The following is an 18,204-nucleotide window of genomic DNA, read 5'->3' as shown; positions in this document are numbered from 1 at the left end:
TTAAAGGAGCCAACTCCGAATCAATAGTTTAAAACTTTACTACAATGCTCAATAAATCTTTTCTGCTGTACTTAATTGTACAATTTTAAATGCAAAATTAACTCAAATTTTTGCTCACTATTAAACAAATTTTGCAATAAATACTTCCCAGGTTCCCTTTAAAAAGTTCAGCTTCTATTTTCCCAAAGCAATGTGAATAGCCTGCAAACATCGCAAAAACAACTAAATATTTTCTGCCTCAGTTTTACGCCATTCCACGGTCGCTACATATTTTCACCAACATATGCTTCGCAAGAACGGCAGCAAAATAACAGATCCGAGCGATAGTGCTCCGAGCTGAAAGTTTCCCAGCAGGCAAGCAGTCAAATGGATTAAAATTAAGGTTCTTATGTTGAACTTATGACTTCGTTAATGTGGGTTTTGCGCAGGTGAAATGACCGAGTCTCTACAGGCTGAAGCTGAGTTTCTTCTCTGTCCATCTCCATATTTCAAGATGTGACCAGATGTGAGTTTTGTTTTGTAGTGGTACTCTTCAACCCACTAAGCTTTCTGTGCTTTCCTACAGTGTCAGCTGTCGTTGGTTCATTATATAAATACTTTCATAGGGGGTATTGTTGCTCGACTTGCTTCTGTCGTGACTGGTCCCTAAAGGAAAATTAGCTTTGTATATTAAAATGACTTCGGATAAAACACACAACTGTTTTTCTGAAAGGGAATAATAAAGATACGATGTGAGCCCATGCTGAAAGCTTTAATGGCTAGTTTTGTATTAACGTTTAATGGTCTCTTAAGGCCAATGTAGAAGTAAAAAAATTCGGCATGGCTCGTACTTTTTAACGCCACATGAAACATCAAGATTATATATAGTCTCGTTGCGGCTCAAACCTTATGCCCATGCAACACAACAAACGGCTACTCCTTTACAACACGGGATATGTCGAGGGCAATATAAATGGGTCCATCGAGAGACACATGCACCATTAGAGCATGCGACTGGCATGCGACTGTCCGTTACGACTGATTGTTTGGACCAGTTTTGGTGTCGTACACTTGTTGGAGGAGGCTCAGCGTGTGCGACTGGCGAGCCAGATGGAATCGTATGATCTTTCCGACCATAGCGCGGCCGCAGCCAATGAGAGCCCGTAGGTGTCGTCATAATGACGTCACTGTGAAATTTTCAATCAAAGCTTCGAGGAGGCGCTAGTGGCAGTTCGGAGTAGTTTGTGGGGCGCAGATCCCGCCGCCTACCCCTCCGTTCTCCGCCGACAAAACAAACACCAGTTGGACACTTGCTGCCATTGATACGTACAGTAGAAACGTGCGGAATCTCCGGTGATAAACGTGCTCACACCGCTTTACTGAACGTTTAAAGTACGTTTAAAGCAGTAATCTATGTTACTTCAAGTTGGTAAATGTTTTATTTTATTGCGCCGATTTCTCTGGCACATATCTAAATCGGCCGGAGTGCGCCTAAACCGGGATGCAACAAAAGTGAAAACAGTTTGTGCAGTGACGTCGATGATGCATTGCAAGCACACATCGGACCAGGCGTCTCGAATTCATGCGTACGCTTAGTCGTCACAGCCATATTTCCGACATATCGTCCATCGCATACGATGGCACAGTCGTGCATGTGTCTCGCGCTTCGTACCCAAGCTGAGTTTTTGTTGGCGTTCGGGATGTAAAGCGTGAGATATTCAACGTCGAGTATTATTTAACCGCATGCTGCAAATCTGTCGCTGTAGCTCGCAGCCATAGAGTTTCATACTAACATATACTAGAGGGAAATCTGGCACCAGTGTATAGGGGAGCCGCACTTCAGCGAGCGTTCCGTGATGTACGGGCCAGGCACGTTGCACTTGTCCTTGGCATGGCTGATGGACAGGCTGGAAAGTTGCCTCTGTCTGCAAAGAAGCAACAATATTACTCTAAAAGATTGTGCAAATTGCTTTTGTTATTGTAATATTGAAGTTCCAGAAAGGTTTATTTGTCAGTAATCATTTAGTATCTTAATGCACAATGCAGAAAAAAAGTCACCTTTCTGCCTTCGATACAAAAAAGAAGCCATATGGCTAGCAAATTCAAGTAGGCAAGGAACGTCGCGAGCTGCAATGGCGTCGCCCATGGCGGCCGGCGACCGCAGAGCCTGATTTCCCTCCAGTGTATAATAGTATGGAACTCTATGCTGCCAGCATACCCGGTTTCACAAGCGGAAGCGCACACGCTTTGTTTTGTCAACGCTGTGGCGTTATCAAACGAATCTCGAATGAAAAAAAAAATGCAGTTAACACGCCAAAAACACGTCTTTTTGTAAAGACCACTGCTCTTTCAGAGAATCCTGCAATTGCTTCGCGTCGGCGGTAGCAAATATCACGCACATTTTTCTCCTGTTTCACCCCGTTACAGAGCTGTTTTATTTTGGGGGCACCTGTGCGCCTAAAAGATCTCTTTTGCGTCGGAAGCAGTGTTTTACGAAACGTTAGCGTGCAGAACTATGTCAGGTACCCCATCTAACAGGAGGTGTTTATTGAAAAATGGCTGAGGAAGGAGAAAAAAATTGCACACAGAATCATCTTAATTCGCCAGACAGCTTCTTAGCTGATCTCCCGCGTGGGCACGTTCCTTGATTACGGGCTGGCAGCAAGTCAAGCAACCATTTCCTCATGCAACACTCTCCGGTAACACACAGAGTTGGGCGCGTGGTCCGGAAATTGTTGGCAGTAAGACTTGTTTACCCATGCCAAACAAATGTTTTTATTTTGCAATCCATGCATCCTTACAGATGCGTCCGAGGGAACAGGAAGTATTTAAGCGAAGCCAAATATTGATCTAAGTTGATCTTCGGCGTCGGCTGCAGTAAAGGGCAGATTTCATGAAGAGTTAGCAACGTAGCTCCCCCTCTGCGAGAAAAATATACCGGGGTAGTCTTTTTCCCGAAAATGTCAGAAGGACTGAGATGGATTCTTCAAGCCTGGATGAGTGTGGCGTCGTGGGCACAGACCATCTGTATTAATTAGTCGGAGTCAGCTTCGGCAGGCATGCCGTGAATAACTCCGCGTACCGAGTCATGGGGCAAGTTTGATAAGCTCGGACGTCGTACACTTTGCCTCCGAGGTGAAGCACGGTGAATGTGGCTATGTTCTCGGCTGCTGCGTGGCTGGGAGTGCCAATAATGGGAATGTTTTGTCTCGAGTCGATGCGAACTTTTCATGCCTTGGTTATCGCTATCGGGGCATTAGTGGTGAATTGAATGGCAAGAGAGAGTTGAACGGGGCTGATCTCCGCAAGGTTGAGCCCTCTGTGGCGAAGAGCAACTTTGTAGTCGCTCACGTGTAAGGGTGGCAGTCGTGACTTCGTTGGGGCAAGAGATGGCGAGCCAGGAATCGTGCCTCTAGGCAGCTGGGATGAGTCTTGCTTGACGTGTTTGCCGCCCGTAACCGTATACCAGTCGCTTGAATGGCCGGTGGAGGTGTTCTCGACATCTTCGTGATCCATGCTGACTTGCTGAGTGGGTGTCAAGTTCGATGAAGCCATTGCGTCGGTGCCGCTGGCCGGATAACCCTTGACTTAGGGTTAACGTGGCGGGCGCCGCTTCGAAACCTCCCGGGTTCGTAATACGAGAAATAATGGTTTGCCTGAAGAAAATGTGGCCTCCCGGTGATCGCGTTGACAATTTCTGTCAATTGGCACTGGTTTCGTGACCTTGACGCCGCTTGGTTGGTCTTAGAAGTGGTACTTGAGGGAACCGATGTGAAGCACGCCCGCATCGGTATGTCCCCTTGCGGGAGATCAAGAGCAAACTGGAATGCATTTACAGAAATATTCAAACTGTACTACTCATCTGCAGTGTTCACGGAGCGCGAGAAACGTACAACCAACACGTTTGGCGTTCAGTCTGAGAGTGTATGTATTTTCCAGGGCCCCTTCTCGGGTCACGCCCTCATAATTCCTTCGTCGGGCGGGCTGAGCTGCCGGCTGCACGCCGTAGCCGGCTGCACTGGGTTTCCCTTGCATCTAGGCATAAACACATAGCACAACATCCATAGAATACCTACAGGTAGATGAAGCCGCCCAACTGCTTACGGGGCACATCAATGACGCCACCGAAAAGTCCATTCCCCACGCCTCCGGTGCCGTGCGCAACCACAGGTGGCCGTGGTGAACTGAGGTCTGTAGGCGGGCCGAGAAGCCCAGAACAAGGCGTGGGGTATCCTCCGTCGGTACCCCACGTCGGGAAACCTTGTATTGTTCAAAATGGGAAAGGCGATGGGAAAACGTGGGCGCCATGAGGCAAAACGAGAGTTGGCACTCATTTATAACATCCATAAGCTCATAAACTAACACTCACAAAATCTGGAGACGTATACGCACACTAAAAGGACAACAGAAACACAGCCTGGCCCTGGTTAGTACAACACGGGACACACTGGAAGACCAGGCGAACACACTCGCACAACACTTCCAACACATGTCCAGTTCAGCACACTAGACTAGCACTTTCGGTAAACATAAACAATCGGCCGAAAAGAAGTCTGTAGTTGATAACGACGAGTCCACCTCCTCTTATAATACTGAGTTTTCACTGCATGAGCAGAGGGTCGCTCTGAGCACTTCTAAACCCTCATCTCGAGGCCGAGACAGTATCACATATACAATGGTTCAGGACCTATACTCACTCTTCTAGTACGCCTTTACCTATATAGCAAGATATGGCTTTCGGGGCACATTCCAAACTCTTGGAGGGAGGCTATAGTTGTCGCTTTCCTAAAAGAGGGAAGGACCTTTCCTCTCCCGCTAGCTATCCACCCACTGTCCTGAGCAGGTGCCTGTGCAAGCTTTTCGAAAGATGATTAACCGGAAACTTGTGTACTCTGGAGTGCAAAGGTCTACTAGAGAGCTGCCAGGCAGGCTTCAGGGCGGGGTGCTGCACAGATGATCAACTTGTTCCGTTGGAATCCTTTATAAAAAATGCCTTCATTCACAAACAGTTCTGCAATAAAATCTTTTCTGATATGGCAAAGGCCTATGACACGGCCTGGCAACACGACAGCTTGAGTGACGAAGTCATTCGGAGTTTCAGGCAACAAGCTTAGCACCCTTTGTAGCTATACGTCTGAACGAACTTTCCGTGTAAGAATTTGTAGTGCGCTTTCTAATGTACATGATCAGAAAATTGGCGTGCCTCAAGGCGGTGTTTTGAGCTGTACACTCTTTATAGTGAAGATGTACTCGCTCCATAAGACATTGCCACCAAATATTTCCGGTTCAGTTTATGCAGATGATGTTGAAATTTGTTTTAAATCATGTTATATGTTGCATAATGGTATACACCGAATATTCCCTTTTTAAAGCAAAGCTTTGTAGCTCTACCAGCCAACGGTTCTTTGGTGGCGTGCGGTAGAACCAACTTTTAAAGCTTCAGAAGTGGCGGCGGGGGGCGGGAGGGGGGCGGAGGGTTTCACTTACTGAGCTCACTAGAGATGGCGCCGCGAATTTACCCAGCGCTCCCTACGCGGGAGTGCATGTTCGCAGTAGTCTGCTTCAGCGGTGGTTGTTTTGGCCCTGTTTGTGTGCAGCTTCGCGTCCATTGCGCGGTGCCTTCGCATGGCTTGATTACTCTGGTTCTGTTGGATAAATCGGTTGGTATATCTACAGAAGTGCGTGGGTCCCTTTTATTTTTTAAATGCTGAAAAAACACACATAATAAAATGCTATATTTATAATATTGTGCCTGCAAACCGAAGTAGGATATAAACAAACCATATCATTTTTCGCCGAGCAACATTATTATTTTTTCATGATTTAGGCGTTTACGCGAAGAAGGTACACTCGGATGTAAAACGAGCCATAAGAGATATGTTGAGAATAATTGATACCATCCAGGAACAATTAGGCGCACGTTATCTCCATCCATGTATGGGCGTTTTTGTTCTTCTGCTACATAACAAAAACGCCTCTGCGGCGAGGGTCAACAGCTCCCCTTCACCGTCAGCTTCCGGACACAGTACTTATTGGACCACAGCTGTGGTCCTCTGAGTGAAATTCAACCGAACCGTTTTAAAGACGGAGCAAGGCAATTTTCTCCATCCGTGATTTATGTTGTCACGGACACAGGCGAAATATTTGCTGCTTTGAAGACACACGTTAAAATTTTTCCTTCTCGCTCATCTTGTGGGCGGAGCGTAAGTACGCAAAGAAATTCGACAGACTGCATCATAAAACATAACAATAGCAGCACTTTCAATGAAAACTTTATTAAGATAAGCTATATAATGACAAAACACAACAGAGAAAGGATACTTACCAGGTATTTTTGCGCACTGAACATTCAACGTATTATGGAACTCTTGGTACGATTGGCTGATGCGCACAACATTGGGGGCAGATTAAACAGATCAAAAATTGTGCAGAATTATCGCCTTCTGCTATAACGTGGTGCACAGACTTTTGATAGCAGTAAAAATATCAGGTACAGAATGGCAATCATAACAGAATACGCAAACATAAATCACTATTGCGTACCGTGCTAAATAGGCCGGCCTACGGCGCAGGGGCATCCGACACTTTGGACTTGTGTAGCACAACACTGAAAAGCTGGAAAACGGCGTGAACAATTGAAAAAACACAAGATTTTCTGCTCTACAGCGCTTGCTTTACTCAAAATATTACATGGCGGGTGCACGAGTCGGAAATGTCGCAAGAAAATAAATGCTTTTTATGTTATTGGAGTGCAGCATATTCGGAATTTTTTATGAAATGGTATTGCACTCTCACTTTTTTCAGGTGTACAGGATATCGAAAATGCCGAGAGGACAGTGCATCATCATTAACAACAAAGATTTTGAAGATGAACGTCAGCCTCGACTTGGAAGTGAAATTGACGTTGTCCACATGCGAGATCTTTTCACAGCTTTACACTTTGACGTGTGCATAGGATCCAACCTCACCGCAGCGGTATGTTGGATTGAACGTCCATACATCGACTCTTTTATCCCACTTATTAGTGGGGTCTGAAATTAAAGTAGCCATGAAGGGCCCACCACAAGTTTGATATACGATACACGTTGGTGACACTGTCGACTTTGCAAAAACACTGCCGCGTAGCAATACTTACTTTGTTACTGAAACAAGTACATGAGGATTTGCGTTATTAGGAGGTGAAAAAACTTTCTAGATGAACATGGCCGACGTTTTGGGAGGCCCTTGATGAAAACGCGTATTTACTCCACGAAAGATCAGAAAGGGATAGAAGAATTTTTTATCTGGAGGGCCCATGTGAACTCGCCTCGACTATGGGAAGCATCGTTAACGTTGTCGCACAAACAGAATAGGTTCACAGCTAGTGTTATCTTTCTTCATGGCCTAGTGATATCTGACTAACTAAAGTCATGTACATATGCCTAAAAGCTCGGCCTACTGCGGCGGGGCGGTAAGAGTCGACTTTTTCTTGCAAGTATACAAAAGCTTTAAAGGCGTTCGACCAAATGTTTCTTGAAGGCAACGACACCGACAATGTAGTTATGCTTTAGGGAGAAAGATCTGGCGCTTCGGTTTTCTACCACCAGTGCGCATTCGCAAATAATCTTTAACACGAGCAGGTAATAGTATGTTAATTATTTTTCGATAGATTTGTGAAACGGAGCAAGGCGCGTTGTTTGATTTATTATCAATGGAATTTCAGCGAAACAGCTTGGGCGCCTTGCGAGCATTAAGGCGAAAAAGCTGGCTTGAGCGTATGTTCAACACGGGGGTTCTTTATCACTGTTACGAGACAAATTTTGGTCCAAAAAGGTTTTTCGGTGTTGTTCTGGGATCAATTGTTATAGGTAAAAAAATATAATAATGTTACCTGATGCAGTCTAATGAGGAACGTTTTTTTATTATGTTACGCAAAAATGGTTTGCAGTAAAAGATAAATGTACGTTGCTTATCTGCGTTAAAGATTGCTGGGTGGTTGCCGAGCAACGTTAAATCGGCTTTTTGTGTTCCATAAATAGGTGTAACATTGTTGGTAGCCATAACACGCCTGTTCGTTCTAAAACAAAAACGAGCGCTGTATTGTATAGAGAAAAAATACAGAAGAAATCTCCCATGAATAAACCATGTATGTGCAGTCAAAGCGAAAATGTAAAGTTTGGCCGAAATGTGTTTTCAAAAATTGTCAACAATACATTCATCCTGTAGTTTTCTAGGTCAGATTTTAAAAAATACTTAGGGTGCTTTCGAAAGTGATAAACGAATAATTTTTAACGTTTTTTGCAACTCTACCAGACCAACAAAAATTCCCCGCATTTCCCCGAGAGAAAGAATGTCAAAGTGCGAATGCACGAGTTGAATTTGCGCGGTTCGGTAATGTTCGCGAAAGAGAGATCACACACACACACACAACTACAAAGAAAGAAAGATGCATTTATTCACAGACACCTATTTGTGTTGTCGTTGTACTTGATTGCTAGAGTGGATCTCAGCTTTGAAATTTCGTGTCAGTACTCCTTTAAGCGGGTGCATTAGCCCTTCTCACGCCCGATTCTTGGCCAATCCCCCACGTGGGTATGTGCCATGTCAGCGGCCAGGCAGCGCGCGCCCATCTCCCCCCGTTGCCAAGGAAGACGAGGAGGTTCCTGGCCAATCCCCCACGTGGGCATGTGCCATGTCAGCGGCCAGGCAGCGCGCGCCCGTCTCCCCCCGTTGCCAAGGAAGACGAGGAGCGCGCGCACCCGCAGCTGTTGCTATGCGGACGGCGGCGAACGTTTCAGGCTCGCTTAAGAAGTGCATTCGCACTTAAAACGTTCTTTGTAGGTCTACCAGAACAAGATAAATGTTCTAGGCCTAAACTGAGCTGGAACAGTCGGTTTAGTTTGTACAATTGCATTCGCTTTCTACTCCAGAATCTCAACTTACTTCGCGGAGTTTTTCTACATTTCTGCCTTATTGCAATACCCCTCATAAAAATTTCATGCTTTTACTTTTTTTCTCTGTTGAGTGAAGCTATCGTATTTGGTATTTTCTTGGCATAGTCAGAAAACGAAATATTAACCACACCCTATTATTTACAGCGAATGAAGCAAATACTTTCCAAAGTGTCGGAGGCACAGTGTGACAGGTCTGAGTGCCTTGTGGTCATTGTCATGTCACACGGACTTTTTGAAAAAATAGAAGGCGTCGATGGTGAATACCTTGATCTCATGAAGGACGTGTACAGCCTCTTCAATAACGAGAATTGCCCGGCGCTCCAAGGAAAACCCAAGGTTTTCTTTATTCAGGCTTGCCGGGGACGTAAGTATTCTTTGACATTACTTTATTTTTCCTTTGCCTTTCCGGGCAATTTTGAGTTTGAGTTCTTCACTTGGTGCCAAAACTGGGTACTATATTCCGAAGCATACGCGATTACACACATAGGCACTATCTTTATTCAGGTGAATAGGTAAGGCTCTTGGGAAGAATCCTTTTATTTAGTAAAGATGCTGAAACCCCCGTACGGATTGAATTATTCAGCAACGCAATATTATATGAAATGTAAAATACCTGAAAACTACTGGGAAGCGATGGTATCGAAGGACTTTGGCATTCTTAGAAGCCTTGTTGTTATGAACAAATTCTTTCAAACAAACAATGTGGATCCTTGGGTCTCCGTTGTAGACACTTCTGTATATCGGCTGAAAAGCTGTAGCGAAAACCGCTCTTTGTAATTAGTCTCGCAAAAAACGGTCGTGGTTCTCATGATGGTCATTGCAGACAGATTGACAGGAGTGTGTGAAAGGGGACGACACGAGCGCCGCTATCTTCTCGTTCCCCCGCTTTTCTTGTCCTGTGTTTCTGTGTGCGCTTACTATAACGAGTATTTTCTAACTAGCCCACGCGCCATTCTGATGACACGGATACCAAGGAGAGATGACGCGGGTTATTCCTCAACGCTACCGCACCATGCTTGCAGAGTACTGGTGGGGCCTGTCCAGCACTCTTCATTGGAGGCTCATCCACAGCACTATAGCTCTTCGGGACTGTGTGTGTGAAGAAGCAGAGGACAATACGTGTTCAAGTGCTCACACGTAGCCCATTGCTTTTGAGACGTAGGCTTGATAAGGAGTCTGTTTTGAACCGTTCCAGGCAATAGTTGAAAGGCCTTTGAGTCGAGGGTAAAGGGTGGTGGTGTGGATGGAGGATGGAGTTGTGTTGAGGCTGGAGTGGTTGATGGTGGTGGGAATATTGAGCAGAGTAGCTTTGATGAAAGCAAGCAAGCAGCGACATTTTCGTGGCCTTTCACGAGAACAGCCAATGTCTGGTTGGACCGTGAAATCACCATACGGGTGCGGTGTATGTTCATGGGAGTGGCTGGCGGGCAATGCCGCATCGACTGAACATGTATTTGCTGTCGAAATGGCTTGGGTGAATAAAAGGTGATTTGGGGAATGCCGCCGTGGTGGTTGGGTATAAATATGGGGGAACATCCGGGTGTAGCCATATAATCAAAATGGACCTTGCAATTAAAAGTTATCTTGAGGCTTCATCAGCACCAGGAATGGTACAGGTTAACGCAATAGAGTGCCGTAAACCATGTCAGATTGCACACAGCCGTGGTCTCCTTTGATGACAATGTGTGTCCATAGAACAAAACGAAAAGGAACTGCTTACTGTTCAGGTGATGCATGGGCCATCAATGAGTCCTTTACCTGTCGATGAGACGTCTTGAACATGCGGTTGGTTTTTGAATGGTAGGCCACAATTATTATGTGTGCGTTAAGTCAAGAACTTGTAGCACTCGGTGAAGCAGTACTAAATGAAATTGGCGGCCACGGTTTGTGTTAATCTCCAACGGCACACAAAAACGCGTGATCCATGTGAACGCGAGCGAGGAAGCAGAAGTTTCATGTGTACTTCGGCCAAAAGGAAAAACGGTCCATAGCCGTCAATATTTAAAGGTAGCCCTCAGAAGGTGGTATTGCCCCAACCAGGTCCCCGCGAATGGTGGAAAACTGTGCATCAGGTAAAAAAAGCGGCTAAAAGCGATGTGGAATGCCGAGACATCTTGCATTATTGACAGGTGAGGCATGATAGGACTCATGTGCGTACGATAATGTTCGTGCCATGCGAGGCGTATCTAGAGGCACCTAGATGCTCGGAGGCATAAATTCCAAGGAGAGAGACAATGAAAACAGTTGAATGCAATGCACCTGAATGATGGAAGTAGGTACGGCCATTACCTGTCCGAGATACCGCCAATGTCGCAAAAATTAATGCTGATTCTCAAGCCAATGTAGAGAATGTCCTCGAGCTGCAGCGATAATTGGTTCAAAAATGCACTTTTTGGAGTTTTTTGTCATAATTTTGGAATTGACGGAATTCATCACGACATATCTAAAACGTTGTACCGCGGATACACAGCTGAGGGTGCTGCTGAAATTCTGTTAGCTCTCCTAAAAAGCTGGCGCAGTGTTATTTCGACGGTTTTTTTTGTAGTCCAAGGGCCTAGGATGACTTTCATCACGCGCACAAGCAACGAAGATGAACTTGGAAAAGCTTACAGGCGTCCTAAACGACGTTTAATATTGCCTCTGAAGCGGCACCCTGAACATAGCGATAAACGCAGCGATATTTCAGTAGCGATAGAGGCCACTAATCTCAACGGCAGCTCAACGACGACATCTCAACGACATCAAAAGGCCAGGCGGTGATGCATTCTGCAGTTTCGGGGGAAGAAAATAAAAGGAAATCGTCTTTGAACCGCTGGCCCTATCATCCGAAAAGTTTTCTTGTGCAGCCACAGCAAATGATGGAAGCTACAGATCTTTACTTTTACACTATTTGAAGTCGATTCGTTTGGATATAGCGCGACTGTACTGGCGTGGATATATAAAGAAGTCCACAACTTTGGGGTCAAGAAAAGAAATGATTGACCCGCCACCTCTGATGCCTTTCGAAAGAAAGATGATTACTGCATCGTGGAACTCGCAGCTTTATGTCGTGGAAAATCATCGTAGAAGGAGGTCCATTGTGCGATGGTTTCTATGAACGGCTGATCCGCTTCGTCAGATCGGCGTTGAAGAAAATGGTGGCACTACGATTAGTTGACGCTGCAGAACTGTCCACGATAATTACTGAGGTTAAGGCAATCGTGAACAGGCGTTATCTAATTTTCGTGCCTAATGATATACCAGAGCGTACTCATCTCCCACCAGTGGGTTTATCATCGGTTAGAGATTCACTGCGCTACCTCCGTCGGTTGGCCTAATTAGCGATTCGAATAATTAGCAAGTCCAAAGAAAAGGGTGAAAAAGAGAGCGGATACTGGATTAGTCCTGTACATGTTATAAGAGCAAATACTGGAAGAACTACAATTTTAAAGCAAGACGCGTAGCTGCTCAGCAGATTGTACAGGCCCCGGGACAGTTCTGCTCGAAGACCCCAACAAGAACTGACTTGTTACGAGTCTCGCTCACATGGGCCAAATCCATGAAGGCCGTGCTCAAACGCGCGTTGGTGTACCATTCCCGTTCCGAATGAACGTGTAACCATGTGGCCCTTTAAGCGTAGCTATCCTTTCAAAGGTCCCTGACTACCCAACGTCACTCGCCGAAAACAAGTAGAACCTTTTGTGGAATTACGCGCACCCACAGCTATCGACCGCCAGCAGCCTGCTGCGGCTTTGTAGTTAAATCTTGTATACAAAATGCTAATGCAGCTCGCACTAGTGGTGCACTCCAGGAGGAACAAGAAAGATGGCGGCCCCACCTTGGTTATTCTAGGTGCGGCTATGTTTACGCGTGGTAATGCAGGGAAACTCGTCCAAGTTGTCTGCGTTGTTATGCTTATAGACTCCGTCACGTTTTCTGCGTGGTGTCGTCGTTACCCCCAAAGAGCAATGGTATATAAAATACGCCAAAGCTCGTAATATTGTATTGGCGGAAACTCGCTGATGTTTTGCCGCCGCTTCTCAGGAGCGATATTTGGGGTTTGACAGAACCCACCCCTTTGGATCTCCATTACGGTGTGGAGGCTTTCGAGCCGCGCTGCCTTTTCTTCGGGAGTGGCAATCTTCTTAACAAAGTACTGTTGGGCGATTTGATAGTTAATTAAAATGTACCTGAAGAGCGAATAGAAACAAAGCCACACAAACACATAGCGGTAGTCCCGTCGTGTTTCTGTGTACTTGTTTTTATTCCTGCTGTAGAAATTTTAAAAATCTTCTCTCGGCCAATCTCTCCCTTCGTAGGAGACCCTGCTCTTGCACCTTACAAGGATAGCCCAACTAGCCTAATAAGAATCTCCATGGCTGACAGGCCTCGATTTTTTGTCCCTAGGCTTTTAGATATCTCCAAAGTGGACAGTGTAAGCACGCGCTAGAACGGACGGCAGCCGGCTTCGCCAACTCGTTGCCTGTAGAACCAGCTTTTCTGAGCGTCCCACTTGATGTGCGAACGCATAAGAACGGGCAGACACCTCTGCATCTCAAGTTCGGGTCGATCGATGATTGAGAAGTGGAGATACATGGAGGTACAGAAATTGCTTAATTATTCCAAAAAACATATATTCTCTTGCTTCTGGGAAGTTGCGGATATGGGTCCATCGTACGCCGTCGTGTTCGGGGATATACTTTAGTCTGCTATGACGACTAGCTGTAGAAAGTTTAGCGATTGAGAAGGGGCTTTCGAGGTCTGAGCGCCGTTTGAGATCGTGATTTTGGGTAGAAAAGACGGGGCGGTTAGTCATACGGGGGGGGGGGGGGGGGCAAGGAGCTTCTGAGCAGCTTCCTAGTACTCATGGGATTCGTCCTGGTCAGCAGGGTGCTAGTAATTATGGTTTTGCTATGTTATTTTTCTCGAAGTATTTAGTGAAGTTTTCTTAAGGAAACGTAATCACTTGTTCAACTGAAGTTGTGACAGAGATTTACTGAGTTATCGGTTGATAATTCCTTCTGGTATTGATTACAAGCCATATTTAATGAACTGCCGCCAATCTTACTTGGCTGGCAACATAGTAGTGCCTCGTGCCTAACGAGCTGATGCAGTGCTTCTTCCTCTTACTTGATTCCGCTCGATGTTCCATTAAACAGACCTCGATGGTCACTCGTCTTTTCTTAACGCGCAGTCTTGCTGCTTGCGGTTGACGGATCTCACATATCCATTTATTTATCAAAATAAATGTGTCGTTGTTTAAGTTTAAACGTGTCTTTGTTTCTTTAACGATAATATGTCCTGCTGTCAGTAATATCTATCCATTTCTCCCACGTCTGAGAGGGAAATAATAAATCTAACTTACGATACAACTATAACCCGTCTGACTTGGCCAAATAAAAGGCAGACATGGGGCCCAATTCCCTAATACGAGATGCAGTCGTTTTGAAACTACGCGGTAGCTGCGTGCAAATTCATGTGTTCTTGGCTGGGGGCGCCGCTTTGAGTGTAGAAGAGGCACGAAAGAAGCCAAGAAAATCACTGTGGCAAGGGCCCAAAGGGACGAGCAAAACGACTGGGGGCAGTGCGAGTCTCTTTGGGCCTCTTGCTACGGTGCTTTTCTTGGCTTATCTCATCCCTCTTCTATACTAAAAGCGCCGCCCCCGCCCAAGAATACATGGATTTGCATGGAACTACCATATCGTTTCAAAACGACAGCCTCTCGTTTTAGAGAATTGGCAACATGGCGTAATCTGATTAATGGAGTTTCAGAACTAGAAGTTTACACCTCAGAAATATTCAATGGGGCTCAGCTTATAAGGTAGCTAGTATCAGCCTACTGAAAATTCCGGAGGCATTTAAAATTGAAATAGTTTTTGTGTTTCCTCATTTCCAAACATTGTAGCGCCAATTTGTATTTGCTACTAGCATTTTGTTACATATTTCTGTGCAGAAAACTACGACAATGGCAGTTCTGCCGGTGGAAGTGCTACTGCTGACTCGAACGTCCAGAAGTCACGCTGGGAGCCTTCTGATTGCACGGTGTCCGAGGAGCCCATGAACCGCGTGCCTTCTTGGACAGACATGTTTATCGCCCATGCTACCATCCGTGGACACGTTGCTCTTCGAAATCCCGAAGGATCCTGGTTTCTTTCTTCAGTGTATGAAGTATTTTGCAGATATGCGTATGCAATGGATCTACAAGAAATGATGCGTCTGGTTGAGAAACAAATCATGGAAAGGTCTTCCCACGATGGTTCCCGGCAAACAGCTAGTACCACTACCTATGCATGGACAAAAAAACTTTATTTCAACGTCGGACAGTTCCTGTAGCGCCTGTAAGACATTTTCTGTGGCTTTTGACATGTTTCCGGGAGAGTGCACTGAAGTAAAAGTTACAGATCCCAATTACGACAATTTTCGAACCTGGTCTACGGCTACAATACCTGTAGAATTACCGCACGCACTACCGTATGAGAATCTCAAATAAATGTGCTAGGTAGATTTATCCAAGGTAAATACAGCGTGAGAGGCCCGGGCGCAAATCGAAAGCTTCTTAAGGACAATTTTCTGCATGGTGACACTTTTTCGCAACTCAAGGAAGGCAAACGAAGCAACTGGTTTTGTAATATCATAATCACTTGTTCTCCCGTCGACTGCCATTGTATACAGTGACTTAGTGTACTCTGTCTCGGAAACAGCCGCAGTGATCTCCCTAACGGACAGCTCGTTTCGATGTCCGCGTGATAGAACGGACCCCTCAGAAATAATAACCTGCTGTAATAACCTGCTGAAATAATAACCTGTCATTCTTGTTCGCTGCGATGGTTGTTCCCTGCGATATCATAGCTTTTTGAAAGCCACAAGGACGTTCAGGCCCCAATTTCTTCTCTCATGCGATATCTGCGCAAATTTTGTGTACCATTTTTGTATTTTTACTCTTTGCACCATTGAGTGAGGGCTCACAAGGTTTAAGCTTGAGAGCAAGTTTGACGGGAGTGCTTTTTTGTGGCGTGCTTTTAATGCGTCTGTGGTCATACGCGCTTGTTTATAGTTGCCCAGCAGTGTGCTAGACGAGAACCCGCACGGCAATAGATTTTTTCTCGAGTTTCTCGTGTCTTTGGAAATAGAACAGGGGTTGAAGAGATATTGTCATGGTTGTCGTCGCACGCGATGACGAAGGTGGGCTGTAGTACCTAACTTTGCGTTTTGTTAAGCTGGTCAACCAACTTGAGTTAGCTGTTACAAGCATATCTCTCATTCATGTGAATGAGTCCCCCTTGTAGAATACGTCTGTGTCTTTGGTGAGGATTTTTATGGTAGTATTCTTGACCTTTTGCTACAAAATGGGGGCCCCGTCATACAAGAGACGTCCGTGTTGAAGATTCTTGTGCACAATTCTGGCTTTTCCTGCAAAGTTATTTGGAGAAACTGACGCACTCACAACGGGAGAAACACTCAACAACGTAGAGCAAATGTTGAAAGTGTTTGTAAATATTTGAAGCGATGCAAAGGTGGACAATAAATTGTGCTTGTGCAGTAAGCAGATTTGGTTCCCATTTGGTGCACTTGATTGCGTAGCACTGTGCGGATTCTGACTCACTGGTACGTTTTAGCTACTGTCAGTATTATGAGGGGTAATCGGCAAAATCGGTACTGGTTTGTAATATCGGTGCGTTTCATATCATCCACCACACTTCTCGTTACGAGTGAAATAAAGCTGGTGAATAAACAAGAAAACGTATCCCACCCGGGCAGTGCGCCATCTCTAGCTTTCAGTTTCTCTACACGCTGGCTCCCGTGCACACAAGATTCGAATTCAGGTGGTCACTATTGAGCCAGCCGTGGTACTTGTAGATGCTTTGGTAGGTTCTCCATTTTAGTGGTCCTCAATGTAAAATAGAAAACAGCCTTTTTTTATACGGCATGAATTGAACTGAAAGCTTGAAAGAGGGTGTAAAATGCCTTTCACGGGCTAAGCAATGGAGGTACGTATACAGAGACCACAGCGGACAATTACAGCGGGAACAAGGTGGGAGGGCTAGGGGCCACCACCGGTCCCTTGTGCCGTTTTTTTATTCATAACTAAAATGGGTATTTCGCAACCGTCTGTTTAGCCTTCCTGTTTTTATCGAACACCTTAGAACATTTCTCTGCGTCTGTGCCGTTCACTTGAATTTTACAAAAGACCATGTAAGTTTGTTGTCTGTATGTTTTAACGCGCGGAATACTCTTGAAACTTTTCCTATGAAAAAAGAAGTGAGAATTTTCCACAGGGTTATTTCCGGAACTAAAATCTCATATACATCGGAGGAAAAGAGCTGTACGCCTGTGTACAGCAGATTGCATAAAACGTTGTGTAGTACTGAGCTGAACAACGCAAACGGAAGTAAGTTTTAACACGTGGTGCTTGCCATTTGGTACGTAATTTTGGTGAGTCCCCAGCCCCGCAAACCGGCCGCGCCCAAATAAAAAAAAACAGTTTAAATGGGCGCGCACAACATTATATAGTATAAAAATATTGTATCTTTAATTGCTGCCTGTCAGCGCCAAATTCTCATTTATTCAGTATTTGATAAGTCACTGTACGGATAATAAAATACGGAATCGTCTTGGAAACAAAACCATCAATATACTGAAACAAGCAGGGTAGGCCATTACCCATCTACCCTTGTGTCCTGCATTTTGTTCGCGCTATTGCAGGCTTCATACCACGCCGGGTAAAACGTTTGAGCCTCTACGCCTCTGTAATATATTGTAACCGGTTATAATAAATATCCTACATATTTCCTGGCGGGGTTCCATTTACGGGAAGCTGAATATGATGAAGGTACGACATAATATTCTGCTTAATAATTAGAGCGCGAGGAGGACAACAACTGGAGGGCGACGGTACAAGCGGCTACTCGCAACTGATTTTCTTAGAAGCATAGTCTCATATATCACAAGCGTGTTCACCGGGAGCATGCGCAAAAGAAAACCACATAAAACACCATTAGGATAGCGGCAGTCAAAGTTCAGCTTCCAGACCAGATCTAATCATATAAGATGAAACGTGATTGTTGCCCTGGCCGGTACCTTTTTTAAGGTCGACTTCAATGTCCTTCCGGCAACGGCAGTATCACATAGTTCTCTGTGGTGTCTTCCTTAAATCAGAGTGTCTGCGCTGAGCAGCGTGGCCTCCCTCTGCTCCTTCTTCGTAATGTGGCAAAAATGGGGTGCTTTTTAATATTTTGTAGGGGTTTTCCTTTGCTAGATAAATAACATGTTGTAGGGGTCTGTACTGATGGCAAAGAGGACATTGGTTAGAGTT

General features: G+C 45.2%; 1 protein-coding gene across 1 annotated transcript; it reads left to right on the top strand.

The window, feature by feature from the left end:
* Nucleotides 1–894: 894 nt before the first annotated feature.
* LOC144166274 (caspase-2-like) lies at nt 895–16,402 on the top strand. Its single transcript, XM_077695815.1, has 4 exons — nt 895–911; nt 6,810–6,954; nt 9,057–9,276; nt 14,845–16,402. Exons 1-4 carry the CDS (start codon nt 895–897, stop codon nt 15,222–15,224), a joined length of 762 nt encoding a protein of 253 aa, XP_077551941.1. The 3' UTR covers nt 15,225–16,402.
* Nucleotides 16,403–18,204: the final 1,802 nt, after the last annotated feature.

The sequence above is a fragment of the Haemaphysalis longicornis genome, unplaced genomic scaffold (assembly GCF_048455015.1).
Source record: "Haemaphysalis longicornis isolate Haplotype H1 unplaced genomic scaffold, Haemaphysalis longicornis Haplotype H1 scaffold_161, whole genome shotgun sequence".
Taxonomy (NCBI): domain Eukaryota; kingdom Metazoa; phylum Arthropoda; class Arachnida; order Ixodida; family Ixodidae; genus Haemaphysalis; species Haemaphysalis longicornis.
This window is presented reverse-complemented; position numbering and strand designations above follow the sequence as displayed.

What these genes read in the sequence shown, in the direction of transcription:
- LOC144166274 (XM_077695815.1), top strand. An exon ending in GATCCAACCTCACCGCAGCG is followed by an intron (nt 6,955 to 9,056) that starts GTATGTTGGATT and finishes TATTATTTACAG; the next exon opens with CGAATGAAGCAAATACTTTC. An exon ending in TATTCAGGCTTGCCGGGGAC is followed by an intron (nt 9,277 to 14,844) that starts GTAAGTATTCTT and finishes ATTTCTGTGCAG; the next exon opens with AAAACTACGACAATGGCAGT.